At 42.8% G+C, this 18,688-nt stretch overlaps 1 protein-coding gene across 2 annotated transcripts in view; it reads left to right on the top strand.

Moving 5' to 3' along the window:
• The window catches only part of RAB28 (RAB28, member RAS oncogene family), a 167,058-nt gene that overhangs the window by 16,253 nt on the left and 132,117 nt on the right, over positions 1-18,688 (top strand). For both annotated transcript variants that reach the window (XM_038745820.1, XM_038745821.1), the window contains exon 3: positions 5,243-5,331. In XM_038745820.1, the coding sequence (XP_038601748.1) occupies positions 5,243-5,331 (89 nt within the window). The remainder of the gene's footprint in view (positions 1-5,242; positions 5,332-18,688) is intronic.

Below are 18,688 nucleotides of genomic sequence, written 5' to 3'. Positions count from 1 at the left end.
TCGAGCTTCAGGGGTGTTTGAATCTTCTGGGCTTGCATTTTTTTTTAAGCTCAATACCAAGCTCATCGTAAGCTTGGTAAGGGACGTGTCTACTGACTGTTATATCGTACTCTCCCAAGTGCTTAGTACAGTGTTCTGCGCTGTTTGGTAAATATGATTGATTGATTGACTTTGAGTCAGTGGTGAAAATCCATCTGCTGGCAAATGGGAGATAGGGAATCTAAAGACTTTACTGTAATGATCATTGTGGTTTGCTGTTGACTTACTGGTAAGTTCTGCCCAAACATATATTTAAAAGCTATTGTAATAACAAGACGCTTTTGGAATGAATTGAGCCACTGTTGATAGACATAAACCATGATAACTGTGGTATTTCAGTGATTACTATGTGCCAAGCTATGTACTAAGCTATGGTAGAGGATAATCAGGTCATACACAAAACTTGTTCTACTCAGGACTCATTCCAAATGGGAAGGAGAACAATAATTGTGGTATTTGTTAAGCGCTTGGTGTGTGCCAGGCACTGTATTAAGCACCAGGATGGATACAAGCAAATCAGGTTGGACACAGTCCCTAACCCACGTGGGGCTCACAGTCTCAGTGAGATGGAGGTGAGGCCCAGAGAAGTGAAGTGTCTTGTCCAAAGTCACACAGCAGACAAGTGGCAGAGCCGGGATTCAAACCCATGACCTCCCAACCCCAAGCTCTGTCCACTGCGCCATGCGGAACAGGGATTGAGTGCTCATTTTACAGATGAGGAAACTGAGGCACGAGGAAGTTACTTGCCGGGTTCACACTGTGGTCCAGTGGCGGGGTGGGATTAGACCCCAGGCCCTTTGATGCCCTATCCCTGTTATCCGGTGGACTTTTGAGACATTTGGTTTGGTTGCTAGTGGAGATGGGTGGCTGTGTCACACTGGGGAAGAATTATTCCTCCTTTTCATCACTGCCAGAATATTTTTGATTTTAAAATCATTATTTATGAGACAATTTCAGTAATTGTGGTCTGTAGCATAAGCAAGTTAGAGTATGTGGTGACGCATTTGAACATTCTGCCTTAATTTCATCATTATTTTGGGTATATGTGTATATAGGAGAAATGACTTGATCTATTTCAGTGATTCTAATGTAATACTACATTCATTAATCCTAGTGAAAGTTCCTCCGATAGGAGTAATGGTATTTGAGTGCTTACTGAATGCATTTGTCTCGTATGAAGCACTTGGGGGAAGGTTCGGCAGATATGACTGCTTCTGCACACTGGAGGGTGAATATATCTAATAGTCTGAATACTAGAAAGGTTTGTTGAGACTAAAGCTTTGCGTATTATTTGCAATGTTGTACTGCCCCCCCTTCCCAATTCCTCATTAATGAATTGGAATTTTCATCTTGAATTGAAATATTGTGACTTGTGAAATTTTCCATTTGTGATGTGCTTGATTCTCCCCTCTTTGGAAAGGAATGAAAATTTATCCCTGTGGGACTGCAGAGATCTAAGATCTTGTAAAAGACATCTAAGGCCCCACAACTTACTAGTACAACTTTCTTCTAAACATTCTCGTCTCAGGTGTCCTTTAAGATCTGCAAGAACACACTTTTTTTTTTTAACATGGGCTGTTATAAGTAGATAAAATATATCTAAATACCGTAGAAGATTTTGGAGGGTAGCTGAAACAGTGCTCTGCACACAGTAAGCGCTCAATAAATACTATTGAATGAATGAAATATTTTTGTGACAATTTTCCCTCCCAGGGACTGTGTCCACCTTAAGTAACTTGTGTGTACTTCAGCTCATAGAACAGTATTGGACACATAGTAAGCACTTAAATACCACAAAAAAAATTTAGAATCACGTTGTCACCGAACTTTACTGATTTGGATATGGCTGTTGGTGGGTATTTTTGTTAGGGGTGCTGGTTTTTAAATATTTGTCAGAGCATCAATGTGGGACTGCAACTAATTCTGTTACTACTTGATAGTGCAGTTTAGAATAATGTCTCACATGGGTGCCGAGCTAACTAGTCAGATTTGGATGGCTGAATTTTATTTTGATACATTTTGTATGAACTTTAAAACTGTATGCATATGTGTGGGCTATAAAGCAGAAACTGAGTTTTTTACATTTTATTCTGTTCCTTGAAAATGTTTTCCAAAATAGAGACGTACATTTTTAAGATTATGACTAGTTAACATTTTCATTTTTCATTCATTCATTCATTCAATTGTATTTATTGAGCGCTTACTGTGTGCAGAGCACTGTACTAAGCGCTTGGGAAGTCCAAGTTGGCAACATATAGAGACGGTCCCTACCCAACAATTTTTAAACTGAGATTGGTCAGCGTCTTATGTTCGTTGGTTCTTGGCTGATTGCGGTCACAGAGTAAGTTGTAAGCAATGCCACATCCATCTCTAGGACCTTTATTGTTAAAAGTTTTATTATTGATATAGGAAGCCTTGATTTGGGGACTGTAATTCAAATAGCCTTCCTTGCATGGTAGTAATAATATTTCAATCAACTTTTACATAAATAAACACTTTTAAACAACAATAAAAATTATTGTGTGCATTTTTTTAGGAATCAAATTAATTTGGACAGCTCTACTAAGAGAGTGGGTTCAATCAATCAATCAGTCGTATTTATTGAGCGCTTACTGTGTGCAGAGCACTGTACTAAGCGCTTGGGAAGTACAAGTTGGCATCATATACAGTCCCTAATTGATAGATAGTTTTCTTCTCCTTCCCGTATGTATCAGTCGTCGACCCTGTCCCCCTCCCCCACTGAATTTGAGTTCCTTAGAATCTAGGGATCATGTATTTTTCATCCAAGTAAGGCAGAACTTTAATTAATGATGGTATTTGCTAAGCGCTTACTATGTGCAAAGCACTGTTCTAAGAACTTTCCATTTTTATTTCTCAAAACAAGGGAATTCTCAAGTCTTCTCTCTATTAATCAATAATATTTCTTTTTTATGATATTTGTTAAGTGCTATGTGCCAGGCACTGTACTAAGCGCTGGGGGAGATACAAGCTAATCAGGTTGGACAGAGCCCAGGTCTCCCATGGGGCTCAGTGGAAAGAGCACGGGCTTGGGAGTCAGAGGATGTGGGTTCTAATCCTGCCTTTGCCACTTATCTGCTGTGTGACCTTGGGCAAGCCACTTAACTTCTCTGTGCCTCAGTTACCTCATCTTTAAATGGGGATTTAGACTGTGAGCCCCATGTGGGACAACCTGCTTAACTTGTATCTACCCCAGCACTTAAATAGTCTTGGCACGTAGTAAGTGCTTAAGAAATACCATCATCGTTAATATTATTATTATTATTATTATTATTATTTTTAGTGTTTGACAGATGAGGTAACTGAGGCAAAGAGAAGTAGTGACTTGCCCAAGATCACACAGCAGATAAGTGGTGGTGCTGGGATTATTCATTCATTCAATTGTATTGAGTGTTTACTGTGCGCAGAGCACTGTACTGAGCGCTTGGAAAGTACAATTCGGCAACAGAGACAATTCCTGCCCAACAGCGGGTGCATAGTCTAGAAGGGGGAGACAGATAACAAAACAAAACAAGTAGTCAGGCATCAATAATAAAAATAATAATAATAATGATGATGATGATGGCATTTATTAAGCACTTACTATGTGCAAAGCACTGTTCTAAGCGCTGGGGAGGTTACAAAGAGATCAGGTTGTCCCACGGGGGGCTCACAGTCTTCATCCCCATTTTACAAATGAGGTAACTGAGGCCCAGAGAAGTTAAGTGACTTGCCCAAAGTCATACAGCTGACAATTGGTGGAGCCAGGATTTGAACCCATGACCTCTGACTTCAAAGCCTGCGCTCTTTCCACTGAGCCACGCTGCTTCTCCAATACCATCAAAATAGATAAATAGAATTATAGATACATATATATCATCATCATCAATCGTATTTATTGAGTGCTTACTATGTGCAGAGCACTGTACTAAGCGCTTGGGAAGTACAAATTGGCAACATATAGAGACAGTCCCTACCCAACAGTGGGCTCACAGTCTAAAAGGGGGAGACAGAGAACAAAACCAAACATACTAACAAAATAAAATAAATAGTGAATTCCATATATATATGTATGCGTCGTTAATAATATAAATAGAATAATAATTATGTACAAATATACACCAGTGCTGTGGGGCGGAGAAGGAGTAGAGCAGAGGGAAGGAGTAGGGGTGATGGAGAGGGGTGGAGGAGCAGAGGAAAAGGGGGATTTGAACCCAGGTCCTTCTGGTTCCATGGCTGTGCTCTATCCACTAGGCTATGCTGCTTCTCTATGCAGAGCACTGTTCTCTGAGTCAGGAGATGTGGGTTCTAATCCCAGCTCTGCCCCTTGCTTCCTTTGGGATCACTGACAAATTGCTTAACTTTTCCTTGTGTGTAAAATGGGGATTAAACACCCGTTTGTCCTCCTCTCTATACTGGGACCCCCTGTGGCCCAGCAACTCTTATCTATCCCAGCTCTTAGTATTTATTCAGTCATATTTATTGAGCACTTACTGTGTGCAGAGCACTGTACTAAGCGCTTGGGAAGTCCAAGTTGGCAACATATAGAGACGGTCCCTACCCAACAGCGGGCTCACAGTCTAGAAGGGGGAGACAGACAGCAAAACATATGAACAAAATAAAATAAATAGAATAAATATGTACAAATAAAATAAATAGAGTAATAAATACGTGCAAACATATATACATATATACAGGTGCTGTGGGGAGGGGAAGGAGGTAAGGCGGGGGGGATGGGGAGGGGAAGGAGGGGGCTCAGTCTGGGAAGGCCTGAAAGTGCTGGCACATAATAAGGGCTTAACAACTACCGCAATTGTGATGATCATTATTATATAATGATATCATTATTATTATATTATAATGAATTATTATATAATAATATAATATTATTATTATGATATGATTATTATGAACGGAGTACAATAGAGTTAGGAGACCTGATCCCTCTACAGATATGTCTATTTCCCCATTCTAGGTTTTGTTCATTGTTGTTGGAAAAAGTGCTCTGCTTCTTTTTAAGAATGGGATTGTGAGTTCCACAGAGTATTTAAATGTTCCTTAAAAACAACGAGTATAGCAATTTGAATGAGCCGAAAGTCTTTGCGATGTTCCTCGAAGATATTTAATGTTGAAACTGCAAGAACTGTGGTGATGCCAGTTTATTGATACATATTTTTGCTCAATTTAATATTTCTTTTTATTCCAGGAAATATGAATGTTGCCCTTCAAGTTTGGGATATAGGAGGGCAAACAATAGGAGGCAAGATGTTGGACAAATATATCTTCGGAGCCCAGGTACATTAAACTGAAATGAAATGCAATGATGATAATAATAATAACGATGGTATTTATTAAGCGCTTACTATGTGCAAAGCACTGTTCTAAGTGCTGGGGAGGTTACAAGGTGATCAGGTTGTTACCGACGGTGGGGGGCTCACAGTCTTAATCCCCATTTTACAGACGAGGTAACTGAGGCCCAGAGACGTGACTTGCCCGAAGTCACACAGCTGACAATTGGTGGAGCCGGAATTTGAACCCATGACCTCTGACTCCAAAGCCTGTGCTCTTTCCACTGAGCCACGCCACTTCTCTGTCAATGATCAGAATGAGGTCATTTTCCTGTGCATTTGCCAGATTTCAGTTTTGAGAATAAAGAGATGCTGGTGGCTGTGTGGCTGCACTGTGGATTGGTGGAAAGAGCATGGGTCTGAGGATCTGAGTTCTAATCCTACCTCTGCCATTGGCCTCAGGTCACAGAGGGGACTGATGCGGTAGAGAGTTTGGATGGAGAAGAAGGGTGGATCCTGGAGAGGCTGTGAAGGTATTGAGATGAAGTTACGGCCGTCGTCTGACCGGCCACGGTCGAGGCGAAGTTGTGGCTGCTGGCGACCAAAGAGGCGGCCGACAGCAGGACTCGGGGACTCGGAGCCATCATCAATCGATCAATCAGTCGTATTTATTGAGTGCTTTCTGTGAGCAGAGCACTGTATTAAGCACTTGGGAGAGTACAATACAACGATACAATACAATACAACGATAGACACATTCCCTTCACATTCCCTTCCATTCACATTCGAGAAGCAGCTGTGGCTTAGTGGAAAGATCATGGGCTTTGGAGTCAGAGGTCGTGGGTTCGAATCCCAGCCCTGCCACTTGTCAGCTGTGTGACTTTGGGCAAGTCACTTCACTTCTCTGGGCCTCAGTTCCCTCATCTGTAAAATGGGGACTAAGACTGTGAGCCCCACGTGGGACAACCTGATCGCCTTGTATCCTGCCAGCGCTTAGAACAGTGCTTTGCACATAGTCAGCGCTTAACAAATACCATCATCATCATCATCATCATTCCCTGCTCAAAATGAGCTTGCAGGGAGGCAAACATGAATATAAATGAATAAATTACGTTTATGCGATGAGGCTGAGGAATGGGTGATTAAAGGGAGCAAATCCAAATATAATAATGGTATTTGTTAAGTGCTTACTATGTGCAAAGCACTTTTCTAAGCACTGGGGGCGGGGGGATACAAGGTAATCAGATTGTCCCACGTGGGGCTCACAGTCTTAATCCCCATTTTGCAGATGAGGGAACTGAGGCTCAGAGAAGTGACTTTCCCAAAGTCACACAGCTAACAAGTGGCACAGCAGGGATTAGAACCCATGACCTCTGACTCCCAAGCCCGGGCTCTTTCCACTGGGCCACGCTGCTTTGGATTCATTCATTCATTCATTCGTATTTATTGAGTGCTTACTGTGTGCAGAGCACTGTACTAAGCGCTTGGGAAGTCCAAGTAGGCAACATAGATGCGGTCCCTACCCAACAGCGGGCTCACAGTCTAGAAGGGGGAGACAGACAACAAAACCAAACATATTAACAGAATAAAATAAATAGAATAAATATGTACAAGTAAAATAAATAGAGTAATAGTAAAATAGAGTAATACCGTGAGGGGGTGGAACTCTTAATTAAAAAATCTGCCAATTCGATTATGTAATTAATTTATTTATATTACTGTCTCTCCCCGCCCTAGACTGTAAGGTCGTTGTGGACAGGGAACACATCTAGCAGCTGATGTACTCTGTCAAGCGTGCTGGGAGAGTAATAATGATTGCATTTATTAAGTGCAGAGTAATAATGATGGCATTTATTAAGTGCTTACTATGTGCAAAGCACTGTTCTAAGTGCTGGGGAGGTTACAAGGTGATCAGGTTGTCCCACGGGGGGCTCACAGTCTTAATCCCCATTTTACAGGTGAGGTAACTGAGGCACAGAGAAGTTCAGTAAGAGTACACAGAGAGTACAGTGCTGAGCACACAGTAAAGGCTGAATAAATATGAGTGATTGATTAATGTAACTAAATTGTGTGTCTTATAGATTTTAATTTTTTTCGGTCAATTTTTTTGGCTTGTGAACACACTAATGTCCTTTAACTAGAGAAGGGCGCAGCACTCGCTTTTGAGCAGAGACAAAATGAGACCTATGAGCAGTTGGTTTTTTAAGACATTACTTAAATTGTGACTCTCATGGTTTGAAATACCTTGTCGCTTACTGTGCACAGTGAGAGAAGCAGCGTGGCTCAGTGGAAAAGAGCCCGGGCTTTGGAGTCAGAGGTCATGGGTTCAAATCCCGCTCCGCCAATTGTCAGCTGTGTGACTTTGGGCAAGTCACTTAACTTCTCTGGGCCTCAGGTCCCTCATCTGTAAAATGGGGATGAAGACTGTGAGCCCTCCATGGGACAACCTGATCACCTTGTAACCTCCCCAGCGCTTAGAACAGTGCTTTGCACATAGTAAGCGCTTAATAAATGCCATCAATAATAATAATAATAAATAATAAATAATAAATACCTTGCCCCGACCTCAGCCCTACTCAATGCACTCTTGGTGGCAGCTGAACCAGATTAGTTCCCCCCTCACTGGACCCATGTGTGAAATCATTACATCACACTATGCATAATGCAATGTGATGCAGAGAAGCAGCATGGCTCAGTGGAAAGAGCAAGGGCGTTGGAGTCAGAAGTCATGGGTTCAAATCCTGACTCGGCCGATTGTCAGCTGTGTGACTTTGGGCAAGTCACTTAACTTCTCTGGGCCTCAGTTACCTCACCTGTAAAATGGGGATGAAGACTGTGAGCCTCTCGTGGGACAACCTGATTACCTTGTAACCTCCCCAGAGCTTAGAACGGTGCTTTGCACATAGTAAGTGCTTAATAAATGCCATTATTGTTATTATTATGTCATACATTCTTCTCCCTCTCCTCCCTTCTGCATTGTCTGTGCACTTGGATCTGTATCCCTTGGGCACTTAATAGTCACCCCACCCTCAGCCCTATGGCTCTTGCGTACACATCTCTAATTTATTTACTTATAATTCTGTCTCCCACTGTAGGCTGTAAGCTCGTTATGGGCAGGGAACATGTCTACCAACTCTGCTGAATTGTACTCTCCCAAGCGCTTAGTATAGTTCTCTGCACACAGTAAGTATTCAATAAATAGCATTGATTGTGCTACCTGGATGCCTGCAGCAGCTGGTGCTGTTCTTTGGGGAGGGAGAAGAGGAGAGAAGGAGAAACCAGGAGACGGTAAGTGAGTGGAAGGCACGTGGAGGGCAGGTCAAGGAAGGAATGGTTTTACAGAAAAATGATCAGGGCAGCAGAGTGAAGTAGGGACTAGAATGGGGAGAGAAAGAAGGCAGAGAGGTCAGCTAGGAGCCTGATGCAATAGTAAAGGAGGAATAAATAATAATAATAGTAATAATAATTGTGGTATATGTTATATGTATATCACCTGTGTATATGTATATATGTTTGTACGTATTTATTACTCTATTTTACTTGTACATATTTGTTCTATTTATTTTATTTTGTTAATATGTTTTGTTCTGTTGTCTGTCTCCCCCTTCTAGACTGTGAGCCCGCTGTTGGGTAGGGACCGTCTCTATACGTTGGCAACTTGTCCTTCCCAAGCGCTTAGTACAGTGCTGTGCACACAGTAAGCATTCAATAAATACAATTGAATGAATGATGGTATTTGTTAAGCGCTTACTATGTGCTAAGCACTGGGGAAGAGGAGGTAATCAGGTAGTCCCCTGTGGGGCTCACAGTCTTAATCCCTGTTTTACAGATGAGGGAACTGAGGCTCAAAGAAGTGAAGTAACTTGCCCAAAGTCACACAGCTGATAAGTGGCGGAGCTGAGATTAGAACCCATGACCTCTGATTTCCAAGCCCGTGCTCTTTCCATTGAGCCACGCTGATCGCATCAGTGTAATCATCATCATCATCATCAATCTATTTATTGAGCGCTTACTGTGTGCAGAGCACTAAGCGCTTGGGAAGTACAAGTTGGCAGCATATAGAGACAGTCCCTACCCAACAGTGGGCTCACAGTCTAAAAGGGGGAGACAGAGAACAAAACCAAACATACTAACAAAATAAAATAAATAGAATAGATATGTACAAGTAAAATAGAGTAGTAAATAAATAGAGCAATAAATAGAGTAGTAAATAAATAAATAGAGTAATAAATAAATGGAGTAATAAATAAATAAATAGAGAAATAAATAAATAGAGAAATAAATGAATAGAGAAATAAATAAATAGAGAAATAAATAAATAGAGAAATAAATAAATAGAGAAATAAATAAATAGAGTAATAAATAAATAGAGTAAATAGAGCGTAATAGCAGTTTGGATGAAGGGCAAATTTTAGGATGTTGTGAAGGTAGAACCAACAGGGTTTGGTGACAGACTGAATATGTGGCTTGATTTATTACTCTATTTTGCTTGTACATATTTACTATTCTATTTATTTTGTTAATGATGTGCATCTAGCTTTATTTCTATTTATTCTGATGACTTGACACCTGTCCACATGTTTTGTTTTGTTGTCTGTCTCCCCCTTCTAGACTGTGAGCCCGTTGTTGGGTAGGGACCGTCTCCATATGTTGCCAGCTTGTACTTCCCAAGTGCTTAGTGCAGTGCTCTGCACATAGTAAGCGCCCAATAAATACGATTGAATGAATGAAAGAGAGGAGTCGGGGATAAAGCCAAGGTTTATGGGCTTGTGAGACTGGGTGGTGTTTTCTACAGAGATGGGGAGGACGGGGTTTGGGTGGGAAGATGTGGAGCCCTGTTTGGCTCAAGTTCAGTTTGAGGTAGTGGTGGGACATCCAAGGAGAGATGTCCTGAAGACAGGAGGAAATGTGCAACTGTGGACGAGAGAGGTCAGGGCTGGAGAGGTAGTTTTGGGAGTCATCCACATAGAGGTGATACTTAATGCCAAGGGAGCAAGTTAATTCTCTGAAGGAGTGGGTGTAGATGGAGAATAGAAGGGGATGCAGAATTAATCAATCAGTCATATCTATTGAGTGCTTACTGCATGCAGAAACTGCAGGCAGAAACTCCTCACCCTGGGCTTCAAGGCTGTCCATCCCCTCGCCCCCTCCAACCTCACCTCCTTTCTCTCGTTCTCCAGCCCAGCCCGCACTCTCCGCTCCTTCGCCGCTAATCTCCTCACCGTACCTCGTTCTCGCCTGTCCCGCCATCGACCCCCGGCCCATGTCATCCCCCGGGCCTGGAATGCCCTCCCTCTGCCTATCTGCCAAGCTAGCTCTCTTCCTCCCTTCAAGGCCCTGCTGAGAGCTCACCCCCTCCAGGAGGCCTTCCCAGACTGAGCCCCTTCCTTCCTCTCCCCCTCGTCCCCCTCTCCATCCCCCCCATCTTACCTCCTTCCCTTCCCCACGGCACCTGTATATATGTATATATGTTTGTACATATTTATTACTCTATTTATTTATTTTACTTGTACATATCTATTCTATTGATTTTATTTTGTTAGTATGTTTGGTTTTGTTCTCTGTCTCCCCCTTTTAGACTGTGAGCCCACTGTTGGGTAGGGACTGTATATGTTGCCAATTTGTACTTCCCAAGTGCTTAGTACAGTGCTCTGCACATAGTAAGCACTCAATAAATGCGATTGATGATGATGTACTAAGCACTTGGGAGAATAATAATAATGATAATAATAATAATGGCATTTATTAAGCGCTTACTATGTGCAAAGCACTGTTCTAAGCGCTGGGGAGGTTACAAGGTGGTGGTGATGATGGCATTTGTTAAGCGCTTACTATGTGCAAAGCACTGTTCTAAGCACTGGGCGAGGTTACAAGGTGATCAGGTTGTCCCACGGGGGGCTCACAGTCTTAATTCCCATTTTACAGATGAGGTAACTGAGGCGCAGAGAAGTGAAGTGAATTGCCCAAGGCCACACAGCTGACAATTGGCGGAGCTGGGATTTGAACCCCTGACCTCAGACTCCAAAGCCCAGGCTCTTTCCACTGAGCCACGCGATAATAATAACTGTGGTATTTGTTAAACACTCACTATGTGCCGGGCACTGTTCTGAGCTCTGGGGTTGGACAAATCGGGTTGGACACCGTCCTTGTCCCACATCGGGCTCACAGTCTTAGTCCCCATTTTACAGATGAGGTAAGTGAGGCACAGAGAAGTGAAGTGATTTGCCCAAGGTCACATAGCAGACAAGTGTCAGCGCCAGGACTAGAACCCAGGTGCTTCTGACAATCAATCGTATTTATTGAGTGCTTACTGTGTGCAGAGCACTGTACTAAGCGCTTGGGAAGTACAAGTTGGCAACATATAGAGACAGTCCCTACCCAACAGTGGGCTCACAGTCTAAAAACTTAACTTCTCTGTGCCTCAGTTACCACACCTGTAAAATGGGGATTTAGACTGTGAGCCCCACGTGGGACAACCTGATTACCTTGCATCCACCCTAGCGCTTAGAACAGTGCTTGACGTATAGTAAGCGCTTAACAGATACCATACTTATTGTTATTGAAGGCACATTAGGGAAGCAACGGGGCTCAGTGGAAAGAGCGCGAGCTTGGGAGTCAGAGGTAATGGGTTCATATCCCAGCTCCACCGCTTGTCAGCTGTTTGACTTTGGGCAAGTCACTTAACTTCTCTGTGCCTCAGTTACCTCATCTGTAAAATGGGGATTAAGGCTGTGAGCCGCACGTGGAACAACCTGATCACCTTGTATCCTCCCCAGCACTTAGTGCTTTGCACATAGTATAAGTACTTAACAAATGCCATTATTATTATTATCATTATTATTATCTCCTCCAAGAAGCCTTCCCTAAGCCCTCCTGTTGTCTTCTCCCACTTCCTTCTGAACTGCTCTTACTTGCTCCTTCATTCATCTTCTCTCCCATCCCCACAGCACATATGTGTATATCTGTAATTTATTTATTTGTTCTATTTGTTTTTATTTCTCCCCCTCTAGACTGTCAGCTTGTTGTGGGCGGGAAAGTGTTTGTTGTAGTATTGTATCATCATCATCAATCGTATTTATTGAGCGCTATGTGCAGAGCACTGTACTAAGCGCTTGGGAAGTACAAAGTGGCAACATATGGAGACAGTCCCTACCCAACAGTGGGCTCACAGTCTAAAAGGGGGAGACAGAGAACAAAACCAAACATACTAACAAAATAAAATGAATAGATATGTACAAGTAAAATAAATAAATAAATAGAGTAATAAATATGTACAAACATACATATGTACAGGTGCTGTGGGGAAGGGAAGGAGGTAAGATGGGGGGATGGAGAGGGGGACGAGGGGGAGAGGAAGGAAGGGGCTCAGTCTGGGAAGGCCTAGACTCTCCCAAACACCTGGTACAGTGGTTTGCACACAGTAAGTGCTCAATAAATACAATTGAGGGAATGAGTGCTGCTAGGCATGTTCCCTGCCCACAACTAGCTTAGTGTCTATTGAACCTTGAGGCAACTTCACAGTTAGAGGGTGAGACAGAGGAGTGACTAGAGAAATAGAACCAGGCGTGAACAGTTTCTGTGATGCCAAGATTAGATAGTATTTCCAGGGGAATGGGGGGGCCCACAGTGTCGAAGGCAGTCGAGAGGTTGAGAAGAATTAGGGTGGCATAGGGGTTGGTGGATTTGTGAAGAAGGAAGTCATTGGTGAACTTTGAGAGGTCAGCTTTGGTTAAGTGAGGGTGGCGGGAGCCAGATTAGAGGGGATCAAGGAGAGAATGGGAGGAGAGGAAGTGGAGGCAGTTGTTGTAGACAACTAACTCAAGGAGTGGTACAAGGGAGATGGAATTATAACTGGGGTCAAAGGAGGGTTTTTTTAAACATTGGGGATACATGAGCATGTTTGAAAGCTGGGAGGAGGAAGCCACTGGAAAGTGAACGGTTGAAAGTAGCAGTCAGGGAAGAAAGGATGGAGGAGCAAGTGTTCCGATAAGGTGAGTTGCTATGGGTTTGAAGGTGGTTGATTTTGAGATACTGTTGAGAAAGATGGGAGAGTCAGGGAAGGGGCAGGAATGGGGAGGGGCTGGAGAGGAGCAGGGGCGGTATTAGGGAGGTCACACTCTTTAAACACTTCTTTATTCACTTACCCATCTTTCCCGTATCCTTTCCCTCCCAACTGTATTTCATTTCGTGTCTGTCTCCCAGTTCAATTTGCAACAAGACAAAACATGTGGACTGGTGTCATCAGAATAAACAGAAATAAAGCTAGATGCACATCATTGTGTTGCCAGCTTGTACTTCCCAAGCACTTAGTACAGTGCTCTGCACACAGTAAGCGCTCAATAAATGCGATTGAATGAATGAATGAATGGTTTCAGTGTTATCAGTAGGGCCAGGTCATTAGGGCTTCTAAGCACTTAAGCACTTCTATGTGTGAAGCACTGCACCAAGTGCCGGTGTAGATACTGTACAAGCAGGTTTGACACAGTTGCTGCTCCACAGTTTAAGACAAAGGGAGAACTATTTAATCCCCATTTTACAGATGAGGAAATTGAGGCCTAGGGGAGTTAAATGCCTTTCCTGAGGTCACACAGCTGGCAAGTGGCAGAGCTGGGATGAGAACCCAGATTTCCTGCTGCCAGTCCTGTCCTGATTACAGCAGGCCTCGCTATTTCTGACAAATTGCAGAAGTAGCCTGATGAGCAGGCTGAGAAAAGAGTGGAGAGTTTGGCCACTGGGATCAAAACTGGGCCACTGGGAGTGTTTCTCACCACACGGAACCTACTGATAATATCAAACAATCAGTCAGTCAGTAGAGCATATAATGAACACTGGTGGGTAGACTGTCTTGAACCAGAGCTACTTGGTTTGAATATGCTCCTTTTCTTTCCCTCTTCCACTACTGCCTCCCCGTTTTCAGTTAACTTGACATATTTCTAAACCATATAATAAGAAATTTGGAAATTTTCTTGGGAACAAGGGTACGGCTGGTCATAAGCACTTTCCATTTTGTAATTCTGATCTCGGGAACTTGGTCTTTTTAAATAGATTTGGAAAAGCACAGTTCATATTTACTCATTCATTCATTCAATCGTATTTGAGCGCTTACTGTGTGCAGGGCACTGTACTAAGCGCTTGGGAAGTACAAATAGGCAACATATAGAGACGGTCCCTACCCAACAATGATCTCACAGTCTAGAAGGGGGAGACAGACTACAAAACAAAACAAGTAGACTGGTGTCAATATCATCAGAATAAATAGAATTATAGCTATGTACACATCATAAATAAAATTAATAGGGTAATAAATATGTACAAATATACACAAGTGCTGTGTGGAGGGGTAGGGGGTAGGGTAGAAGGAGGGAGGGGGCGATGAGGGGAGGAGGAGGAGAAGGAGAGGAAAAAAGGGGGGGCTCATTCTGGGAAGGCCTCCTGGAGGAGGTGGGCTCTCAGTAGGGCTTCGAAGGGAGGAAGAGAGCTAGTTTGGTGGATGTGTGGAGGGAGGGCATTCCAGGCCAGAGGTAGGACGTTGGCCAGGCGTCGATGGCGGGACAGGCAAGAACGAGGCCCAGTGAGGAGGTTAGCAGCGGCAGAGGAGCAGAGGGTGTGGGCTGGACTGGAGAAGGAGAGAAGGGAGGTGAGTTAGGAGGGGGCGAGGGGATGGACAGCCTTGAAGCCAATAGTGAGGAGTTCTTGCTTCACGCAAAGGTTGATAGGCAACCCCTGGAGATTTTTGAGGAGGGGAGTGACATGCCCAGAGTGTTTCTGTACAAAAATAATCCAGGCAGCAGAGTAAAGTATAGACTGAAGTGGGGAGAGACAGGAGGATGGGAGATCAGAGAGGAGGCTGATGCAGTAATCCAGTCGGGATGGGATGAGAGATTGAACCAGCAAGGTAGCGGTTTGGATGGAGAGGAAAGGGTGGATCTTGGCGATGTGGAGGTGAAACCTGCAGGTTTTGGTGACAGATTGGGTGTGTGGGGTGAATGAGAGAGCGGAGTCGAGGATGGCACCAAAGTTGCGGGCTTGTGAGATGAGAAGGCAGTGTAGTGCCGTCTACAGTGACGGGAAATTAATATTTATATTAATAACTGCCTCCCCTGCCCATCTACACTGTAAGCTCGTTGTGGGCAGGGAATGTATCTGTTTATTGTTGCATTGTACTCTCCCAAGCGCTTAGTACAGGCTCTGCTCACAGTAGGTGCTCAATAAATAAGATTGCTTGAATGAATGATTTTGTGCTGCCAGAGCCCCAGCCCAAGAGTAGGGAGAGTCATTCTGTCATTTGAAGGTGAAAGTGGAGAAGAGCCCGGTTTTGCTGGACATCAGTTTGCAAGTAGGGATCCTCAATAAGCAGAGGAGGGTGATGAGATGTAGAGTTTGCCGCTTGGATGAGGTCCAAATAAAAAGAGAATTGAGTGAGATCTTACGCTTAGATCAGACCCTTACATTTTCTTATTCCCTAAATATTTCATTTTCTTGTTCCCTAAATATTCTATTTTCTTTCTGTTTCCATGGAAAATGTAACCACACAAAGATGACTGTCCCAACCCCATTGTATCTGTCTACATTTTTTTTCCTACCAGGTGCCTTGAGGGATCATACAATCCCTATCTTATAAAGAGCTTCCAATCCAAACAGACATGTCACATTGTGCAAACACAACGATGTGTACCACCCTCAATGATGTTGTCCTCAAATATGAGGGACAACTTTCAATCTAAAATATATACTATATATAAACGCACATATGCAAACAGATATTTTACTCTTCAAAGTTAGTCTGTAATTTTTAAAAAATGATAGCCTTTAATTTGGTGCCAAGGAGAAAGGTTTGTACGAAGTAAGAGCTGTGGTAGTTCCTGCTTGAGGTGGGATTTGAGGAAAGATTTGTCTTTCTTTTGTGAATTCTTCCTCTGGCCCTGCCACATGTCTTTGCATGCCTTCTACTCAAGGAACTTACTTCACACGATCCCCAGTATACCATTTTCTACTTTAGAAATGGAAACTGTATTTCCACAGCCACTTGAATATCTAGAAAAATCTGGAAATCACTTTGATTATCTCCAGCAAAGTATCCTCCAATTTTTTTTAAATTATGCTCTATGGCAGAACTAAATTTAACTACTACACTGCTGCTTTGAGTACAGTTAATCTTTGTTACTCTTAGGCAGTTGCTCCACTTTTTCCACACAGTTTTTATTACATCAGTACGTGGGTGGAGCAGTTCTGCAGGTCATCTAAGAATTAAACCTAGGAATAAGGGAGGAGAAGGAAAAAGGGGAGGAGGAAGGAATGGGAGAAGGAAGAGAAAGGTAAGAGGCCCTTGAGACTATTTCATGTATTTATATTTTCCTCTCTCAAATGCTGCGTTAATAGGCACATGATGAAGGAATTCCCCCTTCATGTTATGTTGTTGTGTTCTTACCCTTCTTCTCTCCCAAAGTGCACTCTGCCCCTTTCACCCTCTTGGCTGTGGTGTCACATTCTTCCCCTCCTCCCTGGTGTATACCACTATCACTGATTGCAATTACATGGAACACAAAATAATCTCTTATTTTTACTGCAAAAATCAGCGTGGGGCAGTTATGCAGTCAATCAGTGGTATTTATTGAGCACTTATTGTGGGAAGAGCACTTTACCAAGTGCTTGGGAGAGTATAATGCAAAAGAGTAGATATAGATGATCCCTGCCTACAAGGCGTTTGCAGAGTAGAGGAGGCAATTAGGAGGAGGCAATTAGGTAAGTAAATGTTGGGTATTAGGAATCCAGATCATTGTCATGTTCAGTACATCATTTTAAGCTGTAAAATTGTTTGGGCAATATTTGTACCATTAGGGCAGTGATATCTCCCAAAACCTTAGTTTGGTGCTCTGCACATAGTAAGCGCTCAATAAGTACCATTAATCAATTAATCATCATCATCATCATCATCAATCGTATTTATTGAGCGCTTACTGTGTGCAGAGCACTGTACTAAGCGCTTGGGAAGTACAAGTTGGCAACATATAGAAACGGTCCCTACCCAATAGTGGGCTCACAGTCTAAAAGGGGGAGACAGAGAACAAAACCAAACATACTAACAAAATAAAATAAATAGAATAGATATGTACAAGTAAAATAAATAAATAAATAAATAAATAGAGTAATAAATATGTACAAACATATATACATATATACAGGTGCTGTGGGGAAGGGAAGGAGGTAAGATGGGGGGGATGGAGACGGGGACCAGGGGGAGAGGAAGGAAGGGGCTCATTGAGCAGTTACTGTGTGCAGAACACTGTACTAAGCACTTGGGAGAGGTGTAAACTCATTGTGGGCTGGGACTGTGTCTGTTATTGTACTCTCCCAAGTGCATAGTACAGTGCTTTGCACAGAGTAAGTGCTAAATAAATGATTGGTCTTTTTAAAATTTTAGACTAGACTTGATCTTTTAAAAATTCTTTCATTTTTTCACATAACTTCTATTGCTTCATTCTGAATTTTAAACAGGGAGTTAATTTGAGCTAGTAACTAAAAAGCAATGTGTCTTAAAAAAAAAAAGAACATAAATAGTTATTTGTCCAGGAGTCTGTTAGGGACCCAATGCAGCTGAGCCCAAAAGTAAAAATTAGTGATATACGCCAAAGTGTGAGGTAGTTCTAAAAATTGAAAATTTTACTGGTTAGAGTCCCAGATTTACCTTTGAAAATTTTCTTAGAGTCTTCTGAAAAATGTTGCAGGCTATGTTTCCAGCGGTCAGAAGGGGACACACCACACAGTGTTTAGCACTCTGTGACGTGTGGCCAGCAGACTCATCACAAACCTCAGCGAATATTGTGGATGCTGCGTTTCTGTGGCTCTTTCCATCCTGGAATCTAAGTGGTTTGCAAATAGTGCCCAACTGAGCTACCGGAAAACTAATGAGGTGCAGTCATTTGTGAGGTCAAACACAACGACTATTGTGTGCCAGGAGCCCACACACCTAGGCCTGCTGGTTAACCACTAACAAATGGATTTGGTGTCTCTCTGGCAATTGAAAGGGAATGAATCCAGCTGCTGAATCTGATTGACTCTCTGAGCGTGTCCCTTCTTCTTAATTCTAACTGCTAATTGTAGGGATTTTCCAGCTATAGACCTGTTCAGAATGAAGGCCTATGCTACTTTTAAGCATCAGTGCTCTCCTACTCAAATAGTAGGAAACCGAATCCATCAGAGCGCCACTTCGCTCGGAAACCAAGGCGCTAGGAGGTTCAAGGCGAAACCTAATTCCCACCAAATTTAAAGTTTTATAGTGGATATGTAGTTTCATTTTGCAAATCACAGCCTCACCCACACTCCCCTCCTCCCTGCTTGAAACTCCTCCTTTATTAGAAAGATCA

The sequence above is a fragment of the Tachyglossus aculeatus genome, chromosome 4 (assembly GCF_015852505.1).
Source record: "Tachyglossus aculeatus isolate mTacAcu1 chromosome 4, mTacAcu1.pri, whole genome shotgun sequence".
Classification (NCBI taxonomy): domain Eukaryota; kingdom Metazoa; phylum Chordata; class Mammalia; order Monotremata; family Tachyglossidae; genus Tachyglossus; species Tachyglossus aculeatus.
The sequence above is the reverse complement of the archived record's forward strand: the minus strand, read 5'-3'. Positions and strand labels throughout refer to the sequence as shown.